Here is a 24,121-nt window from a genome sequence, read left to right as displayed (position 1 = left end):
GAGAGAGAGAGAGACTCGTCGGTATGAGTCGAAGCGGACGAAAGAGATGAGAGAGAGAAGCAGCGAGAATTAGGGTTATTCGCCGGAATCACCGAGGTAGAGATATTTTTTCCTGTACGTGAACAATTACAAAAAAAAAATCACAACTCAGCCGTAACTTACAATAAGTCATAATATAACTCAGCCGTACTGTACCATAACTCAGCCGCAATGTGTCATAACTCAACCGTAAACGACGTTTCGTATTTCCCTGTTTTTTTGTCGGAAAACGAAAAATCTCCACCCAAGTTGAGAAGAAATGCGACAGCAATGACGACGAGAAAGAGAGACACACCGATTATAGGATAAGCGGCCAGAAGAGACGAGAAAAATAAGCGGCGAGAGTTAGGGTTCTTCGTCGGCTTTAAGAGAGAAAGTAACTAGTTTTTTTTTTATTCCTTTTAGTCTTCTGCCTTTTCCTTGGCCTATTCCGATCTGACATAGACACATTTTTTGCAACAAATGAAACAAAACTCGAGAATGGGATATGAGATTTCGATATAGTGGCAAAATAACAAGACAGTAATGAGATTACGAGTTAGTGCCATAGGTTTACTGTTCACTCTCTTCGTCTTCATTATTGTCATCTTCAAAGCAACTCTCACCATGAACAGAACCACATGTGAGGACCAAGAACTCTTTTCTTTTCTTAGAACGTTGGATGTACGCAATTTGAGAAGAAATACGATAGGAATGACGACAAGAGAGAGACTCGTTGAGAATCGAAGCGCCCAAAAGAGATGAGAGAGAGAGAAGCAGCGAGAATTAGAGTTCTTCGCCGGAATCACCGAGGTAGAAATATTTTCGCCATAACTCAGCCGTAACTTACAATAAGTCATAATATAACTCAGCCGTAATGTACCATAACTCAGCCGCAATGTGTCATAACTCAGCCGTAATGTATCATAACTCAGCCGTAAACGACGTTTCGTATTTCCCTGTTATTTTTGTCAGAAAACGAAAAGTCTACATCCAAGTTGAGAAGAAATGCGACAATAATAACGACGAGAAAGAGAGAGACACACTGATAATAGGATAAGCGGCCGGAAGAAACGAGAAAGAAAAGCGGCGAGAGTTTGGGTTCTTCGTTGGCTTCGAGGGAGAAAAAAACAGTTTTTTTTTGTTTGTGAATAGTGACGAAAATCTTCAGTTTTTTCCTCTTTTATCATTAAAGACAGAATAATGATGTGACAATTTCAGGTGTGACGTGGCATGTCGAATCTGACGTGGCAATTTTTAAGTGAAAACATAATAAGGGTGTTTATTGTAATTACACCCATTTCAGTAAACATCTAAGGAATAAAAAAAAAATTTGGCTGTTTAGGGAATAAACATACAATTGTGGTTTATCTAAGTAATTCTCCCATTTAGAATAGGTTAATTGTTTGTTTGTTTACAAATACATGAAGTAATGAATCCTTATTTTTAACGTGCTTTATAATTAGAAACAAAACGCAATTTATCACAGTTGTAAACAAAACGCAAACGTGTTTTTAATTTCTCTCCTCCACTTCAATCCACACATAAAGAGAAACTTCCACCACAGATTCTTCCGTAATCTCAAAACTCCCTGCGTGAATTCTCATTCTCGCGGGGCTCTCTTCACACTAATGGCCTCTTCTCATTCTCTTCTCTTCTCTTCTTCCTTCGTCTCCAAACCCTCCTCCTTCACTTCGTCTCTAAAACGTTTCGTTTACGTTCCAACTCGGCGATTCTGGCCAAAGCAGCAACGACATGGGTTCTCCACCGTCTTCGCCGTCGCCACCGAGCCGGCTATCTCCAGTACCGGACCTAAGAAAACAGAGCTAGCGAAGGTCCCGCTTCCTAGTAATGAATCATCTGATAAGCTGCTCAAGATTCGTCACACGGTACACTTATTTTTGGCTCTGTTTCTGTTTTGTGAGTCGGAGTTTGATAAGTGGACTTTAGGAGAATGAGTAAATTTGATCAATTTGTTAACTTTATGTTCTTAGCTAAGATGGGTTTTGTTAAAGTTTGAATTTTTTGATTCAATCTCATGAGAAATGTCTGAAAAGTTTGGGTTTCTGGGATAAAGGTTGAAGCTTTATGGCAAATATATAGTAACTTGTTGAGCTGAATAGTTTAACTTGTGTGAGTTTCATTTGCTATGAGATTGAATCAAAATTTATGCAGAGCTCTGTTTCTGTTCTGGGATTTTGAGTTAGGTGGACTTGTAATGTTGTTAGGGAAGTATGGTTTTGTGCAAGTTTGAATTTTGATTCAATTTACATGAGATTTGTTTGGTGTTTTGGGATAAGTGTTGAGGTTTTATTGCTTATGGGAGCAATTTCTACTTGTTGAGCTGAATAGAGTGATTTATGTGGATTCAGTGTGCACATGTAATGGCTATGGCAGTTCAGAAACTCTTCCCTGATGCAAAAGTGACGATAGGTCCTTGGATTGATAACGGTTTCTACTATGATTTTGATATGGAGCCTTTAACAGATAAAGACCTCAAGAGGATCAAGAAAGAGATGGTGAGTTTTTCTGTTGAAGTCTCTGAGGGGGTTAATGTGTTTGATGATTGAGGGAGGGATTAAGAATAGTATTCATGGTTTCTTGGTATATTATTTGGTAGGATCGTATCATTAGTCGGAATTTACCACTTTTAAGAGAAGAAGTATCTAGAGAAGAAGCGCAGAAAAGGATCTTGGCGATAAACGAGCCTTATAAGATGGAGATTTTGGAGGGTATTAAGGAAGAACCCATTACTGTTTATCATATTGGTACGCTGTAGCTTCTTGCTTGCTTTTTAATTCTCTAATTTGTTCATATTTAGTTTGGTAATAGCTTGTCTCCATCTTATGCCAGTTCGAATGCCCATCTAGGTAATGAATGGTGGGATCTTTGTGCTGGTCCTCATGTCGAGACCACAGGGAAGATAAACAAGAAAGCTGTCGAACTAGAATCTGTTGCCGGTGCATACTGGAGAGGAGATGAAAAGAGGCAAATGCTTCAGAGGATCTACGGAACAGCTTGGGAGAGTGAAGAACAACTAAAAGCATATCTTCATTTTAAAGAAGAAGCTAAACGCCGAGATCATAGACGTATTGGCCAAGACCTCGATCTGTTTTCCATCCAGGTATAGCCAGCTTTAATTTAATTCAGTTTCAAAATGATATTCTACTTTTAGGAATTTGTTTCTTAAGCTTTTCAACTGCAGGATGAAGCTGGAGGAGGATTAGTGTTTTGGCATCCAAAAGGTGCGATTGTTAGAAATATTATTGAAGAATCATGGAAGAAGATGCATGTCGAACATGGTTATGATTTGATCTATACCCCTCATGTCGCCAAAGCTGATCTGTGGAAGATCAGTGGTCACTTGGACTTCTACAGAGAGAATATGTATGACCAAATGGAGATTGAGGATGAGCTTTATCAACTCAGACCCATGAACTGCCCTTATCACATCTTGCTTTACCAAAGAAAGCGTCAATCATATCGAGATTTACCCATAAGAGTTGCAGAACTTGGCACAGTTTACAGATATGAGTTGTCTGGTAGCTTACATGGCCTTTTCCGTGTCAGAGGGTTCACGCAGGTTACTTCAAACATCTTTAATCTAATAGTTAACCTGAATCTTATTAAGTACTAGGATTTACTTAACTAACCTTTGCTTTGCCAGGACGATGCACACATATTTTGTTTAGAGGATCAGATCAAAGATGAGATCAGAGGTGTCCTAGATCTCACAGAAGAGATATTATCTAGGTTTGGGTTCGACAAGTATGAGGTCAACTTATCAACTAGACCTGAAAAATCAGTTGGAGGTGATGATATATGGAAAAAGGCGACATGTGCCCTTAGGGATGCTTTAGATGATAAGGGATGGAGCTATGAGGTTGATGAAGGAGGTGGTGCCTTTTATGGCCCAAAGATCGACCTTAAGATTGAAGATGCATTAGGAAGAAAATGGCAGTGCTCAACTATTCAGGTAAGAAAGTTTCATCGACTCTTATAAATTCCAGGGTACATTTTTATTAACACATTCTTGTTGGCACGCAGGTTGATTTCAATCTTCCTCAGCGATTTGACATTACTTATGTAGACACAAACTCAGACAAGAAACGTCCTATAATGATCCACAGAGCGGTCTTGGGATCATTAGAAAGATTTTTCGGGGTTCTTATAGAACACTATGCAGGGGACTTCCCGCTTTGGCTCTCTCCTGTTCAAGTCCGGGTTTTACCCGTCACAGACAATCAGGTTAACTTGATGGAAAACTTGTCTTAATTTCTTTATTGGAAAAACCAAGTTCTGACTTAATGAGGACATTGCAGCTGGAGTTCTGCAAGGAAGTGAGTAAGAAACTGAGAGCTTGTGGAGTAAGGGCTGAGCTGTGCCATGGGGAGAGATTGCCAAAACTCATAAGGAACGCAGAGACACAGAAGATCCCGTTAATGGCGGTTGTTGGCCCTAAGGAAGTCGAGACTGGAACTGTTACCGTTAGATCGAGGTTTGGAGGAGAGCTTGGAACCATACCTGTTGATGACTTCATCAACAAAATCAACATTGCTGTTGAAACCAGAACTGCTCTGTAGCTTTCATGTAAGAGTAGAAAGACCACACAGATCTGTGTTAAGAATTTATTTGTTTATCTTCGTATTCTTTTGTAACTTAAACCATGTAAGACTTGTCAATAAGTATTCTTATGACAAACCCTTTTAAAGAATTGGAAGCAACATCTTTGGTTCTTCACATTTCTCATTCAACATTCTATTACATTATTTTCAAATGACATAACCATCAAAACATTTACTCGAAATCCGAAACTGAACAACACTAGAATCATATAAAAACTTGAATTTCATACAAGTTCTACTAAATCCTTACATTCAATAACCACACTAATAAACAACTCCCCAAACAAACCACTGAGTTCCATTCATGGAACGGTACAATTTCTTAGGCCATTCTACTACCCCTGTTACAATATCGAAAACCCCGCAATTCGAAACACGATGATCATGATCTGGATGATCCGGCCAAACATCTTTGTCGACGAAAAAGATAGTATCACTCCTAGTTCCACCACCCAAATCTTTAAAAGCAAGAGGTACAGTAACCCCATGACCAAAACACAACATCTCATCTCCAATAGAATCAACTCTCTCCCACTTGAAACTCTCAAGATTCATTCCAAAGATGTAAAACAAAAGTGTCTCCTCAGACAACACTAGTTTCAGGCTCAAGATGATCAGCACCTCACCTGATGGACGAACAGCTAACTTCCTCTTCCAAACGTATTCCCACTCTTCCTCAACGTAATCAAAAGGATGCTTCCAATACCGGTTTTCGGATTTTTTCTCTATAGGATACTTTCCAGAGAAGTCAAAGAACCTAATGTTATGATCAGCTGTGTAAAGATAAAGCTTATACTTATCACAAGCCATATCAAACAAAACCAAACTCTTCCTATTGTGATTCAAGTTACACCAAGAACTATCTCCTTTCTTGTATGAGAACAAGTAATGCTGTATATAAGTCCAAGCAACAACATAATCACCCGTAACCTCATCAATCCACAAAGCAGCTACAGAGTTTTTCCATTCAACAGAATCAAATTCGTAACGAACTTCATCCCTACGAGAACCATTCCTCAAGAAGTAACCATCATCATACATATGATTATGTTTGAATGTTACTTTACCTCCACGTATTGGTGACTCCATCGATGGAAGAACAATCTTTTCACACGTCAAAGAGTTGAAAATACAGAACTTGAGACCAGGTTCAACCATAAGAAGCCAGCTTCCAAAGGTAGCCATACAATAGCTTCTTTGAGTAAACCCTAGGATTTTTCTTGTTTGGTCTTCTTCAGTAGGAGAATCACCTTGGTGTATGATCTGCAATGAATACAAGGGCTTGTGCAAGCATGTTTTCCAAACTGAGTACCAATTCGAACACACAGTTTTAGCTCTGTGTGAATCAATAGGGCTACTTAAGGTTTCGAAGATTTTGCCCAAAACGTCAGGGGACAGCTTCGACCAATCGGGATATCTAGACACCTTTGGTCTCTTCTTCTTATTGTTAGTCTTCTTCTTCTTCTTCTTCTTTCTCATCAAGCCGCTTCCCATGTCTTCCTTCAGTCTACTTTACAGATCACACTAGGTTTTTTTTTTTTTTTTTTTTTTTTTTGCAATTTTAGGGTGTTTTCAATTTATATACCAAGGCTACACTAGGGTTTTTGGTTTTCATTTTATTTTTTTATGTTGTTAATTTGTTTTTTGTTTTCTGTTTTTACGTTTTGGTCCGGCCCAATAGCTAAATTATACGCTTCTCGTTAAAGAGGGCGTCGGAGCCTCTCGAAGTCCACAAAGAAATTTTTTCTATTGATTTCCGCGAGGGATCGAGTTCGAATCCAAATTTAGTGAGGAAGATAACAAGAGTGATACACTTGCTCCTTTTGTTGTTAATAAAATTTTTGAGAAGTGCATAACAAGTATGTTAATAAAAAAAAAAACCAAAATTATACAATTGTGCACACCCCTCTTATTTCTCTAACTAAAAAATATTTCTATTTATTTCTTCAAATTAGTTTATTTCTACTATATATAGTGGCCATAACAAAAAACATCAAATATACAAAAGCCCTTACTAGTATTTTTTTGTATAGCATTCACAGTCTAGCCTACAAATGATACATGAACATGAACCGTAGCACCAATGGCAACATCTCTCTATACAATTTGAAAAATACTTAAGAATTTAAAATAATCACTGGAATTAACTAATAAGATATTTGTCGCATAAGCTTACAAGATGCATTTGGATAACAAACTAGAGCAAAAATTCACCACATTATCGAACCGAACCGAGTCATTGGTTATTTATGTTTTGTTTCGGTTGGTAAGATAGAGCTGATAGGCAGAAGTAATTACATTCGGTTCTCAGTTTGGTCCGATTCAATAAATTTTAAAATAAGGTTAAACAAAATCATAACTGAAGAATAGTGGAAGAGCTGAGGATGCACGTCAAACAAACATGTTTATGATTTGATTTATATTACTCGTCATGTCTACAAAGCTGATGTGAAAGATCAGTGCTCGAAAGATCTTTGGAAATAGAACATGATGAATCACTCGGTTTCAATGTTTCATGTGTACTCTAACTAACGTGTTTCTTGTATTATTGTCCAGGGCTTGCAAATAGAACTTATGTGCATGTTAAGACGTTCATGTATTATATTTTTTTTCGCTTAGGCTAATTTGGCCTCATTTCGAATACTCAAGACACATATCATCACTTGTTGATCTATAGACACATACTCAAAACATTTCTTACTTCATGGTCTCAAAACATCGTCAAGTACTCAAGTGGCCAACCTCAATCCAAAACACAACACGGCTAATTAAAAGAAACCCTACGAAACTAAATAAGCTCTTCATGTGAGGTGGAAGACACATTACATGCACTCGTTATGAAGAGTGTTCACAACTTCAGTTGTATGGTTACTACAATTAAAAGAAATGAACAAAAGAAACAAAAACTAAAGTAATTTTGGAGCAAGGATCCGCAAGGCCGTGGTACAGTGGTAAGGGAGAATTAGGGAAATGTTGGAAGGAACTAACCCAGATTCGATCCACACGCATTCATCAAAGGGTAGGAGCAAGAACCTTAACGAGTTTACATGCTCCAGGGACTGAAAGCACATTATCAAACCACTCAACTTTCCCCCAAATTTCACAACTTTTGCGCCTTTCAAGCGCAATCACTACACAACTGATCGTAGTCATCTTCGAAAGGGACATCTCCCTAGCACACAAAACCGCCATCTTTCCACCGTAATCCGCCAACCTACCACTAAAACAAGAAGACAAACTAGGTAGCCCTACCAAACCCTTCAAGTCTCTCCATCTTCTCTTCTCGCTGTCATACCATCTGAGAATTCTGTCAAGAGATAGAATGTACAAAACGTTATCTATCTCGCAGAAAGAAGACGAAACGCAAATACCACCAGTCACCATACTTGGTTCATCAACCATGTCCCATCTACCTTCCTTGGAATTGAAAGCAACCTTCACACCACTACAAGTAAGCACATGGATTTTCCCGTCGATACAAATGCTTCTAGGGCGATACAATTCGTTGCAAGGGATGGGATCAAGATCCCAAATCTGTGTTTTGGTGTTCAACACCTCGAACGAGTTTTTCCAAGAATCTTTATCTCTATAGCATCCTGCTACATATATCTTTTTATCAAGTACGCTAGCAGAAAGTAACTCTAGCTCCATCGGTAAGCTTGGACCCTCGCGCCATTCGTGAGACCGACAATCTAGAATCAAAACTCTAGAGGTGGGTGACAGATAGGTTCCTCTCCATGCGCCAACGTTATAGATGTCAGAACCAACCGCAACAAGACCCGAAAAATCTATGTAAGGAGAACCGTACCACGAGGGTATTGGTACTTTAGCCAAAACATAGCCACTTGAATTCATCCTCTTTGTTTGATCAGGTTCCCGAGAGAGGGTGAACCAGGAAAAGGAAGAACCCAACCTTAAGCACACATAAAGACAACTCTCAGTTTGACCTAAGAGTGACCTAACGTTGTAAAGCTCCGGTGAAGCCACGAGAGATCGAAAGCTCTTGGAGACTAGTGAGAGAATCGGATAGTACAATCTTGGCACTCTTGCGAGGATGGTCAATAGCAAATCATGGGGAAGTAGTGACGCTGTTTTCAGGGTTGATTGGGGCGTCGAAGATGGCTTCTTCTTCTTCTTAATTTCCGGTAGCGGCGACATTGATTGATTTAACGAGATGAAGTCGTAGCTGTAGCTGACCAAACCTCTGGATTTTTTACTTCTTATGCAAGTTTTCTCGTTTACTTCTTCTCAATGCTACAAGAGAGCAAATTAGGTTAAAAAATATAGTTTTTATATAGTTTGGGCTTTATGGAACGTACCAACTTACAAGACTTTTATGTTATCACTGGGTTCTGTTTAATTGATTTGTTTTTTTATAACCCATGAAATATATATGTTGACACTGACTATTTTTCGTATGCTTAATCAAACCACTCTTTGTCTTCGGTTCTAGTTCTACGAAATAATTAACAAAACTTCTTTTGTGAAAAATAAGTAAAAAGTTATAATTTTTAAGATTATATACTTCTCTTTCAGTCTTTTGCAATGGAACGTTTAATCCACTTCTGGGCCGAAATTCATACATTCACTCATCCCTGAAACCAAAACATGTTATATGATCTTGTCTCAACCGCTACTCGAACCGACGACCTCTAAGCTTTTGCCAGAGATCTTTACCAGTTGAGATATTAGCACTTGATCTTAATCCACATTTTTAAAGATCCATAAAGAAAAAAATCAAGCCTAAACCAACCTGGCAATAGTCGAGAGTTGAATTTTTATATTAGTCTACTATTTTGTTTACCTAACAATCTCGTGAAGACTCTAAACAATCAAGGTCTTGTTTATTGGATCAATGAGCTGTGCATCTTAAAATTTAAAGTTTTTATAGTGAATTTAGACTACCATGAAGACTTCGTTTACCTCAAAAGTTCAAATAGTCAACCCAAACATAGATATCATGACATATAGGAACAAATCTTTCGGTTCAACCCACGATTTAGCAAAAAATTATAACTTATATATATGACCACATTCATCAGTTATATAAGAAATGCCCATTTTCTTTATGTGTCATGTTGAATTCCTTAGGCAACTTATGTTAAAGGATACCAATTCAAAAATAATTAACTAGATCATCTATATAATTTTTTGTGGAACATACACTAATTAGAAGAATAAGTGGTTTACAACTTAAAACATGGACTGGTTTTGTTAGCAACAAAAGATAACGTTGTTATTGTCTACATATCATGATTAGGTTCCCCATTAGCCACTACGAAATATGAGGTTATTACATATCTTATTATATCATTTGTGGTATGCATGTCTTATCATAATCTACACGAATATATAAGTAGTTTTAACTTTAATAATTATCTATGAAACGAAAGAAAATAAAAAGTCTTGGTTCATTAGTAGAAAATTCGACACCAAGGGCTTCTTCGAGCACAATCTAGATTCTAATAAATTCACCAATCATTTTAAGAGACAAAAATTTTACCAAAACGTCAATCGCAATGATGGGATGATTCATAGAGCAAACCGCACTAAGAAAACATCCTAATCCTAAATTTTATTAGTCGACATAACACAACACAACAATGCTATTTTGTTTTATAAATTAAATTTGGGCAGTGGCCATGCCAATGATTATTATAAAAAGGGTTGGTTCTTGCTGTGTCGCACTAAACGTGGACATGAGTTTTTTCCCACATTGTACTCTACGCGTTACCTAAACTAAAATTTTGACCAATTCTCTAATCATATCTTATTGAATTCATTATATATAAATCGAAATGGAGAATGACTTCATAACTAGAGCTTAATATACATTGTGTCATTTATGTTATAATAAAATGGAGAATTGTTTCAAATTATCACTTAAATATGTATTTTTCCAAAAATATCATTATGTTTTATATTCCAAAAATACCATAGAGATTTTTTCCAAAAAACTAAAACTATATTTTTAACAACTAATTTAAAATCGTAAAAACTAAATTCTACCCCAAAAGTCTATATCGTTAGTATAAAATAGTCAACTCAAACTTAAAATCTATATATATATATATATATATATATATCTTCAAAATTCATTTTTATATATTTTTAGTATTTTTAGAAAAATAAAAAATTTCTGTCGTATTTTTGGAAAGAAAAGAAAGATTGGTTCTTTTTGAAAACAAAAAAGTTAAATGTGGTATTAGAGATCATTTATCTAATAAAATTGTAGTTGCACGTTTTAAAATTTATATATGGGGTTATGACACAACATTGGTTTGGTGTTTAAACAAAATACTAGACTAATAATATATATATGGTCAGCCAAGTCAGTCATATCACATCAGTTTTTATTATAACATATCTTATATTAATCTCTAATTAGGAAAACGTAATTGTGAAATCATGTAATATTAATACTAACCAGTAACCTCACCACCACTACCAAACCTTAACGTAAAGTTATATCAACCATAAGTAAAAGTTGCTTATCCCAACTTGTATTTTCTTGATTAATGGATTATATATTCCATTTTTTTTTTTGACAATATTAATCACTATCATTTATTTGGTGGATGACAATTCCCTAATTAATAATAATACTATGTGGACATAATAAATCAATTAACTCATCAGTCATTATCAAATTCAAGAATCTCCAAGTTGTGTATGTGGGTAGTTTTCTAATTAACCACTAGCATATTGCAATATCAAAAGACAGATGTGTACAAAAAAGAAAAAGTTAAATATTCCTAACTTCAAGTCTCATCATGGACACAAAAGAAACGAAAAAAAAAAAAGTGAAAAGACTTTTGTATAATCTTCACTAAATACCCTAATTAAAACAAAAAAGCCATCAACACAAAAACAAATGTGTATTACACTAGTAGCTAATATTAAGTTGAGAGATATATAAAACTAAATAATTACATCAAGAGAGCGTATCTCATGCCATCACAAACCATGAGATGGTTAACCTCCGACGTGACCTTACCATAATCTCCCGACACCCAAACACCATCTGTCTTGCTAACTCGTGGAACCGCAAAACATGACATGATCGAAGAAAACGGGAACTTCATCATCACACTTCCCTCTTGATGATCACCCTCGTTAACCGTGGAAGGCGCCATCGCGCTTTCGTCCGCGACACGCGGGCTTTTTCGCCTTAATACTGACAACATCTTGAGCATGTTTTTGAAGTTCTTGATAGCTTCTTGATTTTTTTCTCTTTAGGTTTTGGTAGTTTAGAGAGGAGGGGAAGTGAGTTTTTTTGACGAAAGAGAAGAGAGGTTACTTAGAGGTATATATTGGGTGAAAAAAGTGCAAGTGGCCAATTGGGAAGAAAATAAAAATTCCTTTTTGTTTATTTGTTAATTGTTATCTATCTAGTAGTCGTAGTGCTTAAGTTTATCATGGGTTTTTTTTTTTTTTTTGACTAGAAAAGTTTTAGGAAAGAAATGAAAAGGCAAATAGTGGGGAGATAGAAACTTGGGAGGTTCGCTTTAGGAAGTGACCCCATGATTAACAGAGATGATGGGGTCTTATTTTAAACTTGGGTATTATCTTAAAGAGAAATGTACAAGAAACAAAAACTGAGTGGGATATTGTATTTTTTAGGTTTTGAAAGGTGATTTTACACATAGAAATAAAAGACTAGTTGAAGAGTGCTCGTCCCGGTGGTCCTATGTTCGAGTGGTGATGGTTTGAATGATCTACCAAATATCCAAGATTTGATTTGATCCGAAAATTAGATATATCGAAAATTCGACCATTTTTTAGGGTTGTGTAAAGTATTTTGTACTATTTTTCAAGTTAGGACTGCGGATATATATATAGAAAAGCTAAAATTAACAAAAATATCGAAATTTACGGCTAAAAAAATCGTACAAGTATAATAGATAAAACGTTAAAAATAAGGAGAATTCTTTTAAATACCATGAAAATAGGTATATTTTCCAAAAATATCATTACAAGTTTTGTTTTCCAAAAATACTACTAACTATACATTTTTTTGCAAAAATACCACAAAACTAAAACTAAAATTTTTAACATTCAAAACTAATTTATAAATCGTAAACAATAATTTCCTCCTTCCTTTCAATGCATTTACTAATTAAGTTATGTTTTGCAGATATGTAATTCCATCTCCCATAATTGAGATTTTCTTAGCTAGTGTAGAGAGAGGAGATGATAGAGGGTTTGGTTCACTTGGTATTTCTTTACAAGCTATGGAAAACCCCATGAGGCGGGCCTATTTTAAGATGAAAAAGAAAATGACTGGCGTTCTAGTCACATGGGTTAGTGAGTGTGGAAACAAAAATTCGCACAAGGGATCTGATCGGTTTATTTGAACATATTCGATGGAGAAAAAGATTAGGTTGCTTGAAGAACTTGAAGAACGAACTAGGGTTTTGAAATTAGAGAATATGGTTTTTGTATTAATGTTTCGAGATCTCTTAATATAGGACAACCCCCTATTTATACTAATTACAAGATACGCTAATCCCATGAATATAGGAATTAATATTTCCTAATTAAACTGGGAACTTGTTGCCTAAGTTACGTCGGCGACCTGGTGGGATTTCCCGAAGGCCCACATTTAGTAAGAGCTTAAACCGGTTCAATTATGAAATCCCAGTCCGGTTAAATGCGGTATGATGTTGGTGCTAAACCATGCACCAACAATGAGCTTTCACCAAATCTCCAATATTTGGAAGAGGACGATGTGATTCTTGAAATTGATGGGCTGGTAGTACAAAATGATGGACAAGTTTTCTTTGAGAAAAATTTTGGATACATTTGAATGGCTATATAGCTTTGAAGAAACACTTTGAACAAGTATCTTTCAAATTTTTGAGAAACAGAGAAGTCAACAACATCAATGTGGAATTGGTTCCAATGCATAATTGGTATACAATATCGGATTATCCTGCTCCAAGCTACTTAATTCTAGCTGGACTAGTTTTCACTGAAGGTATCAATGGAGGAGTTGTGATTTCTCAGGTTTTGGAAAGTAGTATTAACAAGGGATATACTTTATTGGATGATTTGGAGGTAAATTGCGTTAACGGACAAACGGTGCACAATCTCCATCAATTGTGTGAGGCTGTAGTAGCATCTACCGAATATGTGAGGATAGAGATGGAAGATAATTTAGTTGTTACAGTCAACCTAAGGGCTCACAAAAAGTTGCATCTTCAGCTTTTGGATTCTCACAAAGTGATGTTTGGTATGTCCCAAGACATCGAAAATGCATTTCCATGCCTTGGAGAAGAGCTATCGGACTAATCTCCTTTATTGTTTTTTCTTTCTTTCTCATGACTATCTCCTAGACTCCTTTATTTTGTTCAAATATTCTAATATGACCTTTGTGTTGGTCGCAGCAGAAGAATGTTTATGTTGCTATGAAAAAATCCTAAACACTAAAGCTTACCTCTAAAAACTATACCCTAAATATAAATAGTCAACTCAAACATTAAATAAACTAATTTTATACCTTTAAAAATCAACTTTTTATGTTTATGGTATTTTTGGAAAAATAAAATTTTTGTGGTATTTTTGGAAGAAAAACTAAAAAAATGATGTAATCTTAGGAAATTTCTCTAAACACAAATAACGAAACAATTGAAATTGACTCAGAGAAGAAACGGTTTTCGGTTAAAAAGAATTTTAAATTATATATTATTATATATAGTTTTCGGTTATATTTTATAGCCTCTATAAATTAATACTCGATTTACAAAAATAATATTCTTTTTTGGTTTAAAATTGAGTTTTTTGTTCAAATTATAAATCAATAAGTTTATATCTCTATATATTAATAAAAATATAATAGTCTTAAGTTATTAATTTGTAGAGGTTTCATTATATATATATATATATATAATTTTATTATTAGGTAACATTGATCAATATATACAATGTATTGTATCACAAAAGTTTTTTATTTGTTTATAAAGATGATCAATATATACCTCTTTAGCATTTCTTGACAATTCCTTAATGATGTATATATGTTCTAAATTTCAATTATATATGTGAAGTGTGGTGCTAAACATACATGAGATAGTCTTTGATTATTTGCTCTATTTCAATCGCTTGGTCGGTGCAGATTGAAAAAGATATTCATTAAGGGTAATGTTCTTCATGAAAAACAAAATCCGACACCAAATCATACCAAATCATCATGAAAAACAAAATCCGACACCAAATCATACCAAATCACTTGTGGTTTTCTTTATAAATACTTTTAGTTATTATGAAACCAATAAACCAAAAACCAATCAAATTACAATTATTATGGTTCTTTTAATCAAACCGGTAAACCGAAAACCAAAACCGAACCGAAACCAGAATCCCCTCTTTTATGAGTACTTCTATGTTTTGAATTCCATAAGTTATGAGTCATGAGCTCATTTGCATTACTTTCTAGTTTGGATTAAGAAAATTTCAATAGTTACTTGAAAAAATAAATTTTATACAAAAGTACTCATCCTTTCTCACTAATAAACATACTACAAATGTAACTTTATTTTCAACTACTAGTTATCACATCAGGAATTGATGAGACTATACTATTAACATATTAGCTTCTTGAGAGTCTCTCCAAGATTTGTATCTCTCCAGTAAGATGTTGGACAAGTTCTGTTTTCCAAAGACAAATAAGCAAAGACAAAGACTTAGAAACAAATAAAAAAACCAAAGTCTTATTAGATTGAGCTATGTAATAATACATAGTACCATTGGTATAATGTCGACAGTCATGAAAGCCAACTCTAAGATCAGTCTCCCATGAGCTATTAAACTCAATAGCCATTTCCATAGCATTCCCTTTAGATGATGATCCAACCATCCAACATCTTTGCCTTGGAACATTCTTCAACCTTCTTTCAAGAACTACACCTAACAAACCAAAAAGAGTTTTGGTAAGAATCTTGACTACATTTACAAGATTCCCCTACTCTTTTTCACTTTTAAAAAAAAGTTTTATCTACACTAAACACTTCCATGTTCATAAAAGATTCGTTGAAATCCGGAGAAAACTTGTCTGAATCACAGATATCATTGTCTGGGAATCAGAACCTGGAATCAAACTTCCTGACATAACTGAGATTGCTGCTTCTATGCTCTCTGGATTACGTGGCTGGAAATCAAACACAATCACCTAAAGATTCCAGAGAACAGGATAAGTTCATCATGTAACATGACTCATTGAAGCCTTTTAGTGATAAAGTTACATAGAAACAAACCTCTCGAGGAATTGGAGAAGAAGGCTTGATGAGGACCATGAAATGCTGTAGCTTCCAGAGATTAAGTGAGTAAGCCATTGACATAACAAGCTGGGGCGGGCCAGGAGCCGCTTTAAGTGGCACCGCCGCTACATAGACGGCGTCTCCACCACCACTTGTGGTGGTTGGTGAAGGTGTGAAGAAACGAGAGGCCATTATTGTGTTCCTCTGTTTCTTGTTGGTTCAAAGGTTATCTTCTTTATGTACCACATATATTTTCTTAATTATCCTAACATTAGTTTCTATACAACATTAGATTGTACAAGCCACCTTTTTCAATTGAGCCACGTATCGCTTTATGAAGTTACTGAGCTCATAGATACAAATCTGAGAAAACAAGATAGGAACATGATACATTAACACTCTTTACATTCTTCCTTGCGTCCAAAACCATATATACAGAACATAGGGACTGTTTTTGGAGGTTTCAAAATGTATACATATTGTTTATGAGAAATGAGGTATTGGTTTTGGTTGTGTAATAGAGATAGTTTCAATGGTTGAAAACGTTAACAGCACAGATGTTGAAGGATAGAGACGATTTCATGGAGTTTGTACCTGTCTATTTTAGACACGGTACAACTTAATAACCTGATCAATCTTGGCGCGACAGACCGGGCATCCCCATTTCTTGGATTTGATCTCATTCAAGCAAGACATGCATCCTGCAACATGTCCACACGGGACACAAACCGCTTCAGATGGAGCGTCCAGACATATCGCACAAGTTCCAGTGCTCCCATCATCTTTCCTTCCACCATCTGTTGAAGCTGGAAGGGAAGAAGCAGATGGGACATCGACGGGTGTTGAATCGATCGATGGGTAAATAATCGGACCTTCGGCTACAGTTGATATATCATCATCTGTCAATGGAGGAGCTGATGGTGAAGATTCTTGGACAATGGCAATTCCATGGGTATTGTGATCAAAGGCGCTTGCTTTTCCTGAGGGAGGAGGAGGTGCGGTTGATGAGCTTGCACCGGATGAGGAACTTGCTTGGCTGTTGGAATGGTGACTGAGATTTGATGGGTCACTCATACTAGTATGAAGTGAAGCGTTCATTGCCATGGCTAGTTCATCTTCTAATGGTGGTGGTGGAGCAGATGGTGCTGTTTGGAGAAAGGCCGGAGGATGCATCGGCTGTATATGTATATTCCAAGCGAGTTTCAATATGTAGAACCAAATAAAGAAGAAATGAAACAAGAAATCTCAATATATCCAATAGATGTTATATTTGACATTACCTGTGGAATCCCTTTACATGCATCACAGAACCACTTCAGCTGTTGTGTGTCACCTTCAGTCGAAGGTGCGAGTTTAAGCCGTGTTTCTGTAAGAAAAAATAGACAAGATTACATGTTTCTGCTTCACTGAATAAATAAATTTATAATGCAAGAACATATAAAACAGACATCGATTAAGATACTTTCTTGGCAAATCAAAACATGGAGGTCAAAATATTCTGATACAAACTAAGGACAGTTTTCAGCAACCAAACAGTGTAGACTTACGCCTAACTACTTGAGGCCCACGTCTCCCGTGGGAGGCGCAGGCCCTTCGTTTCTTCTTCCTGCGGCTTGGGACTATCCACCAGAATAAAATTCAATCAACATCCACAAAACTAGAGGTTGCATGTCAACAGCATATAAAAGTTCCTGGAAAATTACTTGAAGAGTTGTCAACAATCATCACTGAAGTATCGGAATGCTTTGTCTTTGGTTCTTCCAAGTTTGCTTTCCACAAAGGCATCACTGTGCGTGGCTGTGCATCCTGATTACGTCAGACCAGTTTTATAGACAGATTAGCCAAATATGCAACTTGAAAACATTGAAAGTAACACGTCATTATGTAATGATGATTATACCTGCAGACTAGCATATACAACCAGCTCCAACTTGAAAGGTTTTCCAGGGTTTCTTGAACCAGTAGGTACGATGACTACCCATCTGCAAATCAAGGTTTAAAGAAGATTCATATCCATGTGCACAAGAGAAATTTCCTCATAATTCAGTGATAAGAAACGAGTTTTCCATGACAAAAAGGAAAGAAAGATAAAGGTGAAGTTCAATGGATGGATGCTCACACTCTTCTTGAAAGAAGCTGCGGAGCAAATAAGTCAAGAAAGGTAGGGCCGTAAAATTCACGCATCCAGCCAGAGAACAAGCAGATGTGACTCTACAGAATCCAAAATTTAAAAGACTATTAATCCACAAAGGTAATCGTATATTTCAAATGTCAGCCACCAAAGAATAATCAAACAGGTTTCAAGCATACCTCAATTGCACGTACGACATTGCTGAACCCTTTAACTCTAGCAACCTCAAGTGGTGTCTGACAATCATCATTGAGAACAAGCGGATTTGCTGCAAGAAAATGGGATACACCATATGAGATAAAGACACCATAACTTAATATATAACTCACATCAATCAAATTCCAGGAGAGGAAGGATAAACACTTACCACCGTGCGAAAGGAGTAGCTTAACAGTGGTCTCTAGACCTCTTTTTGCAGCATGGTGCAGAGGAGTCCCGGCATGGCGACCTAAAGCAAAATGAGCACATTAGCTCAAACACACTTTAAAACTAAAACCTTCTTTCTAACTGTAAGCATCTACGATCCAGCATCGTTTCGAACAAACCACAATCTCTAGCAAGGTCTCAAACTCCAAATGCATTCACTAGCTGCAACTAGACAAAGCTACATCTCAATGACTATCACAATGCCACCGACATCCTAACTTAGGTTTGACTCAGCTACTCAAGCTCCACTATTACATATACAACTACAAACCAACAAGTTCAATCAAAAAGCTAAGATTTTTAACATACCAGGGCGATAAGCATTAACATTAGAACCCAACTCGATCAAAGTTTTAGCAACATCAAAAAGCTCCGAGTTCATACAAGCCAGAATCAATGGAGTCTTCCCTTCTCTATCCATCCACTGCAATCCCCAAAACACACACAATCTCAAAATCAAAATCACCAGAACACACGATTGTATCCCTGCAAAAGCCCTAATTTTTCGATTAAGAAAAACCAAATTGAAACCTCAAGGTCTGCACCATCTCGACGAAGAGTTCGAATCCCTTCAGCGTTACCATAGCTCACTTGCTGATACAGCAATTCCCCTTTTGATTGCTGTTGCCCCATTCTCACAGATCAGAGAGAAACGATTGAGGAAGACGAAAGGTGGAAACTTTACACAACCCACAAGAAAAAGGTTCAACCTTTAGGAGTTGAATCGATCGAGAAAGGAAAAAAATCTCGGGAAAATTTGAGAGTTTTATGAAAACGACGAGAAGTTATAAGAGAAATGATCTATTCAACACATTTAGATATTATATTTATTGTTCCTTAGCAGAGAAGAGTTTGAGAGAAATAATAAAACAGAGGAAAACACTTTGTAATTCACGTTTGACGTTTCTATAGAGTTGGGTGGATTTTACAAAATGAGACCCTATATTTTAGGAACTTTCATATTTGATTCTCCTAATAAATATTTGTTTGTAAAACACATCAGAAGCAAAATTGATTTAGCATCTCAAATCAATTTTTTTGAAAACTACCCTATTTTAAGTTTTATTAGTTTGAATTTTGAAAAGCACCTTTCTCTATTTAAAATAAAGAGAAAAACTACATAATTTTATTCCTTTTATATATATAAAATGATAATTTTATCCTGATTTGTAAATAATTTTATTTCTTTTAGGGATGCATGTGAATATATAATAAATAATTTAACTACATTATTATGTGTTTATCAAGTAACTTATAGTTTATACCGGTAATATATGATTAACAAAAATAACTATAACTTTATCAAATAACTTATAATAGATAGATAATTATAAATATGGATAATTATGTTGATACATGTTAACTAAATTCACTCTTTGGCTTATTTTGTCTTCGTCAAAACCAAAACAACCTTGCTCTGTACAATAAAATTGAGAACTCACCGCTTTTCCATTCTATCCATGGATCAATTTCACACCAACACAACACACACAATCATAAACAAGTAAATCAAAACAAATTTTAACTCCGTTGTTTGTAAATATCATCTTGCTACTCAAAAAATCCATTGGGACTCTTGACCATAGCCAAAAAAATGTCGTATGCTTTGTATCATCGTATATTGTTTTTTTAGTTTCTAAAAAAATCAAAATAAAGACTCTTTAATATTCTTTTGCCAAAGCAATAAACTTAGGCTTTTAGAGTGAGAGATAGGGGTAGAAACGTATGGAAAAAGAGAGAGGTAAATATTGAATTTAGTTGTTAGATTCTTAATTAATCGGTCAACTGAGTCTATGAAATGTAAATTCCCCTTTTTATATATGTATGTAACTCAATCATAATAAATTGTTTTTGTCTATATCATTTACATTGTGGAAAATATTATTTTTTGATAATATCATTTTCTAATTATTTTTAAAAAAAAATTATGATAAAAATTCTTTAAAAACGTTAGTTATATGATAACTTCGTGAAAATAAAATAATTATCTATGATTAAAAATTATTGTATAGTCTAAAATATAAATATCATATTAACATAGTAAATATTATAGATAACATATATAGTAAATTACTAAATTTGCATGTGGCTGAAAAAAGAATCGTATATACATATGCGTTCGTGATAGTAATAAACTAATAAATAGTTAAAACAAAATGGTACAAAGTTTTATTTATTTAATTCATCATACTCAGATGACTTTTTGTGTTTTGTCTCTGGGGATCTGATCTACGTTTTTTGTTTCATTTTCTGACAAATGACTCGATCTAATGGTTGACCTGTCCTGATTTTAACATACAAGAGTTAGTTAGGTATTGCAACCAAAGTTAAGAAAATGATTTGAGTATACTTTACTAGAGTTGGTGTTAGGTATATAACCAAATTAAGAAAATTTTACTTACCAGAGTAAAGAATCACTACTCCTTCCATTTTTTTAATTTTGTCGTTTTAGAGTTAAAATTTTGTTTCATATTAATTGTTGTTTTGTATTTACTCGTAGTTTTAATCGTTTTCTTAATATGTGTGAATTAAACTAGAACGACAAGTAATAAAAACGGAAAGAGTATTAATTTTATCTCATAAACCTAATCTTTGGCATACGGTCAAATCGACCAAACCGAACCGATCAACCAAAAAATTTGGTTCTCGATACCGATATTTAAGAGTTTAGCAAACCGTTTGACAAAATTAATTTAAGATTTTGGTAACGGTTTGGTTCGGTTCAGCATACATTAACGACTATCGAATCGGTTTTTCTCGGTTTAAAGGGAACACATATGTAAATGATTCCAACAAAAGCATCCCATTGTAACTAAAGGGATTACAAAAAAAAGTATATAGCTTTTGTGACTTATCTTGAACTTATATCAAAGAGAATGAACTTTAACTCCCTTTGTATCATCTTAACTTGCAAATGAAGCAAAACCAACTAAAGAAAAGTAAAAATGTAGGAACAATTTCAATTCACAACAATGGTAATGACGACAATAATAATGATTTTTAAAAATGTATAATAAAAAATGGGTTTCAAGAATCAAAAGACAATTGGAATGATGTAATACAAATCTTTGACACTGTAACTTAAAACATACTCAATCTGCAAAAACCATATTTGATCACAAGAACATTGCCACCAAACCTGAAACAACCATAGCGACTGGAGCAAGAGCCAGCTTTTGTCCAGAGTTCTTTTTCGCGGACTTTGGTGATTTAGCATTGGCTTCATCAGAATCAGCAGCCGAAGGCGAATCAGAAGGAGCACTGACGATAGGAGCAGGAGCTGGAGCTGGCATTGGAGGGACATCAGTACCAAAGATTGCTTCTGGTAGAAGCACACGGTTCACTTGGTAAACAGCAACAGGGTCTGTTGAGAAAACACTGCTGCTAACTTTAGTCCTGGTCCATAAAGAATCGATTCGAACCGTGCCAGAAACATCTGTGAACTTCAAGGAGTATTGGCCACCAGCAAAAGTACTCACTGGACCAGACTGGCTCAAGTTCTTGAATTCGGAAAGCGAGTAGTAATGAGGCAAAGCGTGGAAGAGAAGAAGCTGCTTGAGTTGATCCTTTGTGAGATTGGACAAAGGAGGATTCTTCTGAGCCTTGAAAGCATCATCTTTTGGGACAAAGATTGTAACACCTTCCTCGGTGTTGTTAGCTTGGTTTTGGAAAGTCTCAATGACTCCAGTTGAGAGAAGGTAGTCAAGGAATGTGTGGAACGGTCCAGCTACACTTAAAAGCTCTGTGAGATTCACATTCTCTGGAGCTGGTGCTGGAGCTGGTGTCGGTGGTAGCATTGGAGCTGGAGGGCTTGCAGTTTTAGCAGATGCAGAGCACACAATAACCGCAAAGACAGCTATAAAGATTGAGAATTGCATCTTTGCCATTGTTTCTTGACTCTCCCACTGCATTTTCAAGAAAGCAAATCTTTATCAAGAACCCATGAATACAAAGCAAGTGAAGGAACAAAAGATCGAATCTTTATCAAGAACTCATGAAAACACAGCAAATGAATGAACAAAGTCTCAGATCCGGATCTGCTTGATCATACTAAATCGAATTGAGTTCTTTAAGTGTTAGTCAATTCAGATCTTGAAACTGTTTCTTCAACATTACTAACAAACTGAGGCTTAAACTAGAAAATAAGAATAACAAACCGACACAATGACATAAAGACAATAAAGAAGCTAAGAGTTCACAAGACCCAAGACACAAACTAGATCTGGATTGGATCAGACAAGAACATAAAACTTAAGACAACAAGTGTACATAGTAGTAGTTCAATGACATTGTTGTAAGTACCAAGAAAGTAGAAGAGAGAGAGGGAGAAAAAGCTGACCTGAGCAGAGAGAGCAAATAATGGTGTAAGAATGTGAAAGTCTTTGTGTTTCTTTAAGAAGAGAGAGCTCGCAGAAGAAGAAGAAGAAGAGAAGAAGGGTATTTAAAGAAAGGAAGAAGAGAGTATATAAATATTAAAGAGGAAGGTTTTTTAAAGACAGGCTGTGTAAAAACTATGCGGTGTTGTTGCAGCACCGTTCTGGCTCGGGGTTGTATTGTGTCGTGTGGTTTTTGCTCTTTACACAAAAACATATCATAAATCTTGTTTTTATTCATAATCTTTTTACCTTATATGATTTTAGTGTCTCTCTCAATCATAAGTGTTGTGTTTTTTTTCTATGTTTATCATTTATTGTTGTTTTATTACTTGTTTAATATATAAATACATTTTTTCAACAATTTATAATAAATTGTTTTCTTTTTTCTTGACATGATTTATAGCCTAATGGTTGTATTATTCATTTTGGTGTTTTCCTTCCACATAAAATTTTTGGTTGGTGTAAACTCAATTTATGAAATTATAAATGTTTTTTGCGATTAATATATCGGTTAAAAATAATTATTTTTTTACTAAACGTTTTCGAGTAGTTAACCGCGGATTTTTTGTAATGGTTAAACGTAATTTAAGTTTGGGTAGTGACATATCAACTAATAATAGCACATATTTACTAAATTACAAGATTGTAGTTTACAATTAATTAATGTAATTCCAAAATTTTGGATTTGTTTTTATTTACTATATGTTCATTTAATAAATGTGGTTATATTTTATTTTGCATATATTATATAGAAATGTAATAGTGTAGTACTATATTAATATTTTTCACAAGGTGCGCGTGAACATCCCTATTAATTAACTTGTATTGTAATATAAACAATTACTTGGAGATACTTTTAAGGAATTGTTACGTTTAGTTGAAAATTTGTATAAATAAAATTAAGTAGAACTCTTTGATCTGAACACTTTTTTTTCAATTCTGAATTGCAAATAATTTCTTATAATTCGTGAATTGTAAGTAAAAGTAAAACAGAGATGTGGAAGAAACTTAGAAAGCAAATTGGAGTATATGTATGGTGAGATTTCCTAATCACCCCATTGGCTTTTGCACATATATATTTAATTTGTCTTCTTCTCTAAATTTTGACTCATCACCAACCTTATGGTACAAGCTTTATTTCATACAAATTATATAACGTGTTTAATTTTGCAAGCTTTATTCATAACTGGGTTCATATCTCTCAATATTTTGTACTTCTTTTTTTTCTTATAATAATAATAATAATAATAATAATAATAATAATAATAATAATAATAATAATAATAA

General features: G+C 35.0%; 7 protein-coding genes across 10 annotated transcripts; 1 reads left to right on the top strand and 6 right to left on the bottom strand.

Annotated features, from left to right (window-relative positions):
* Nucleotides 1–1,577: 1,577 nt before the first annotated feature.
* On the top strand, nucleotides 1,578–4,742 carry LOC17893317 (threonine--tRNA ligase, chloroplastic/mitochondrial 2). Its single transcript, XM_006297031.2, has 8 exons — nucleotides 1,578–1,907; nucleotides 2,391–2,537; nucleotides 2,639–2,786; nucleotides 2,889–3,142; nucleotides 3,224–3,601; nucleotides 3,686–3,994; nucleotides 4,066–4,266; nucleotides 4,341–4,742. Exons 1-8 carry the CDS (start codon nucleotides 1,650–1,652, stop codon nucleotides 4,599–4,601), a joined length of 1,956 nt encoding a protein of 651 aa, XP_006297093.2. The 5' UTR covers nucleotides 1,578–1,649; the 3' UTR covers nucleotides 4,602–4,742.
* A 106-nt stretch (nucleotides 4,743–4,848) lies between these two features.
* LOC17890747 (putative F-box protein At2g04810) lies at nucleotides 4,849–6,192 on the bottom strand. The gene has a single exon (XM_006299603.2). It carries the CDS (start codon nucleotides 6,135–6,137, stop codon nucleotides 4,908–4,910), a length of 1,230 nt encoding a protein of 409 aa, XP_006299665.1. The 5' UTR covers nucleotides 6,138–6,192; the 3' UTR covers nucleotides 4,849–4,907.
* Nucleotides 6,193–7,600: 1,408 nt separating this feature from the next.
* LOC17893174 (F-box/kelch-repeat protein At3g08810) lies at nucleotides 7,601–8,874 on the bottom strand. Of its 2 annotated transcripts, XM_023786847.1 has the most exons (2): nucleotides 8,199–8,874; nucleotides 7,601–8,078 (listed from the first exon to the last, which is right to left on the bottom strand). In XM_023786847.1, the coding sequence occupies exons 1-2, from the start codon at nucleotides 8,799–8,801 to the stop codon at nucleotides 7,656–7,658; spliced, it is 1,026 nt and encodes a 341-aa protein (XP_023642615.1). In that variant the 5' UTR covers nucleotides 8,802–8,874; the 3' UTR covers nucleotides 7,601–7,655. The 2 variants fall into 2 exon arrangements, with proteins under 2 accessions (XP_023642615.1, XP_006297907.1); XM_006297845.2 differs by having other exon boundaries at nucleotides 7,601–8,874.
* A 2,412-nt stretch (nucleotides 8,875–11,286) lies between these two features.
* On the bottom strand, nucleotides 11,287–11,943 carry LOC17890875. The gene has a single exon (XM_006298825.2). The coding sequence runs from the start codon at nucleotides 11,837–11,839 to the stop codon at nucleotides 11,573–11,575; it is 267 nt and encodes an 88-aa protein (XP_006298887.1). The 5' UTR covers nucleotides 11,840–11,943; the 3' UTR covers nucleotides 11,287–11,572.
* A 3,144-nt stretch (nucleotides 11,944–15,087) lies between these two features.
* On the bottom strand, nucleotides 15,088–16,188 carry LOC111831490. 2 transcript variants are annotated; one of them, XM_023785983.1, is made up of 4 exons: nucleotides 15,899–16,188; nucleotides 15,732–15,813; nucleotides 15,390–15,551; nucleotides 15,088–15,293 (listed from the first exon to the last, which is right to left on the bottom strand). In XM_023785983.1, exons 1-4 carry the CDS (start codon nucleotides 16,091–16,093, stop codon nucleotides 15,235–15,237), a joined length of 498 nt encoding a protein of 165 aa, XP_023641751.1. In that variant the 5' UTR covers nucleotides 16,094–16,188; the 3' UTR covers nucleotides 15,088–15,234. The 2 variants fall into 2 exon arrangements, with proteins under 2 accessions (XP_023641751.1, XP_023641750.1); XM_023785982.1 differs by having other exon boundaries at nucleotides 15,088–15,551.
* Nucleotides 16,189–16,286: 98 nt separating this feature from the next.
* On the bottom strand, nucleotides 16,287–19,299 carry LOC17893707 (putative E3 ubiquitin-protein ligase XBAT35). Of its 2 annotated transcripts, XM_006299493.2 has the most exons (10): nucleotides 18,990–19,299; nucleotides 18,768–18,882; nucleotides 18,400–18,480; nucleotides 18,212–18,300; nucleotides 18,021–18,112; nucleotides 17,802–17,883; nucleotides 17,605–17,707; nucleotides 17,449–17,520; nucleotides 17,182–17,267; nucleotides 16,287–17,077 (listed from the first exon to the last, which is right to left on the bottom strand). In XM_006299493.2, exons 1-10 carry the CDS (start codon nucleotides 19,089–19,091, stop codon nucleotides 16,505–16,507), a joined length of 1,395 nt encoding a protein of 464 aa, XP_006299555.1. In that variant the 5' UTR covers nucleotides 19,092–19,299; the 3' UTR covers nucleotides 16,287–16,504. The 2 variants fall into 2 exon arrangements, with proteins under 2 accessions (XP_006299555.1, XP_023641749.1); XM_023785981.1 differs by lacking the exon at nucleotides 17,449–17,520 and having other exon boundaries at nucleotides 18,990–19,298.
* A 2,093-nt stretch (nucleotides 19,300–21,392) lies between these two features.
* LOC17893852 (fasciclin-like arabinogalactan protein 7) lies at nucleotides 21,393–22,988 on the bottom strand. Its single transcript, XM_023785805.1, has 2 exons — nucleotides 22,798–22,988; nucleotides 21,393–22,363 (listed from the first exon to the last, which is right to left on the bottom strand). Exon 2 carries the CDS (start codon nucleotides 22,343–22,345, stop codon nucleotides 21,575–21,577), a length of 771 nt encoding a protein of 256 aa, XP_023641573.1. The 5' UTR covers nucleotides 22,346–22,363; nucleotides 22,798–22,988; the 3' UTR covers nucleotides 21,393–21,574.
* Between the last annotated feature and the right edge of the window lie 1,133 nt (nucleotides 22,989–24,121).

The sequence above is a fragment of the Capsella rubella genome, unplaced genomic scaffold (assembly GCF_000375325.1).
Source record: "Capsella rubella cultivar Monte Gargano unplaced genomic scaffold, Caprub1_0 scaffold_3, whole genome shotgun sequence".
NCBI classification, from domain to species: domain Eukaryota; kingdom Viridiplantae; phylum Streptophyta; class Magnoliopsida; order Brassicales; family Brassicaceae; genus Capsella; species Capsella rubella.
This window is presented reverse-complemented; position numbering and strand designations above follow the sequence as displayed.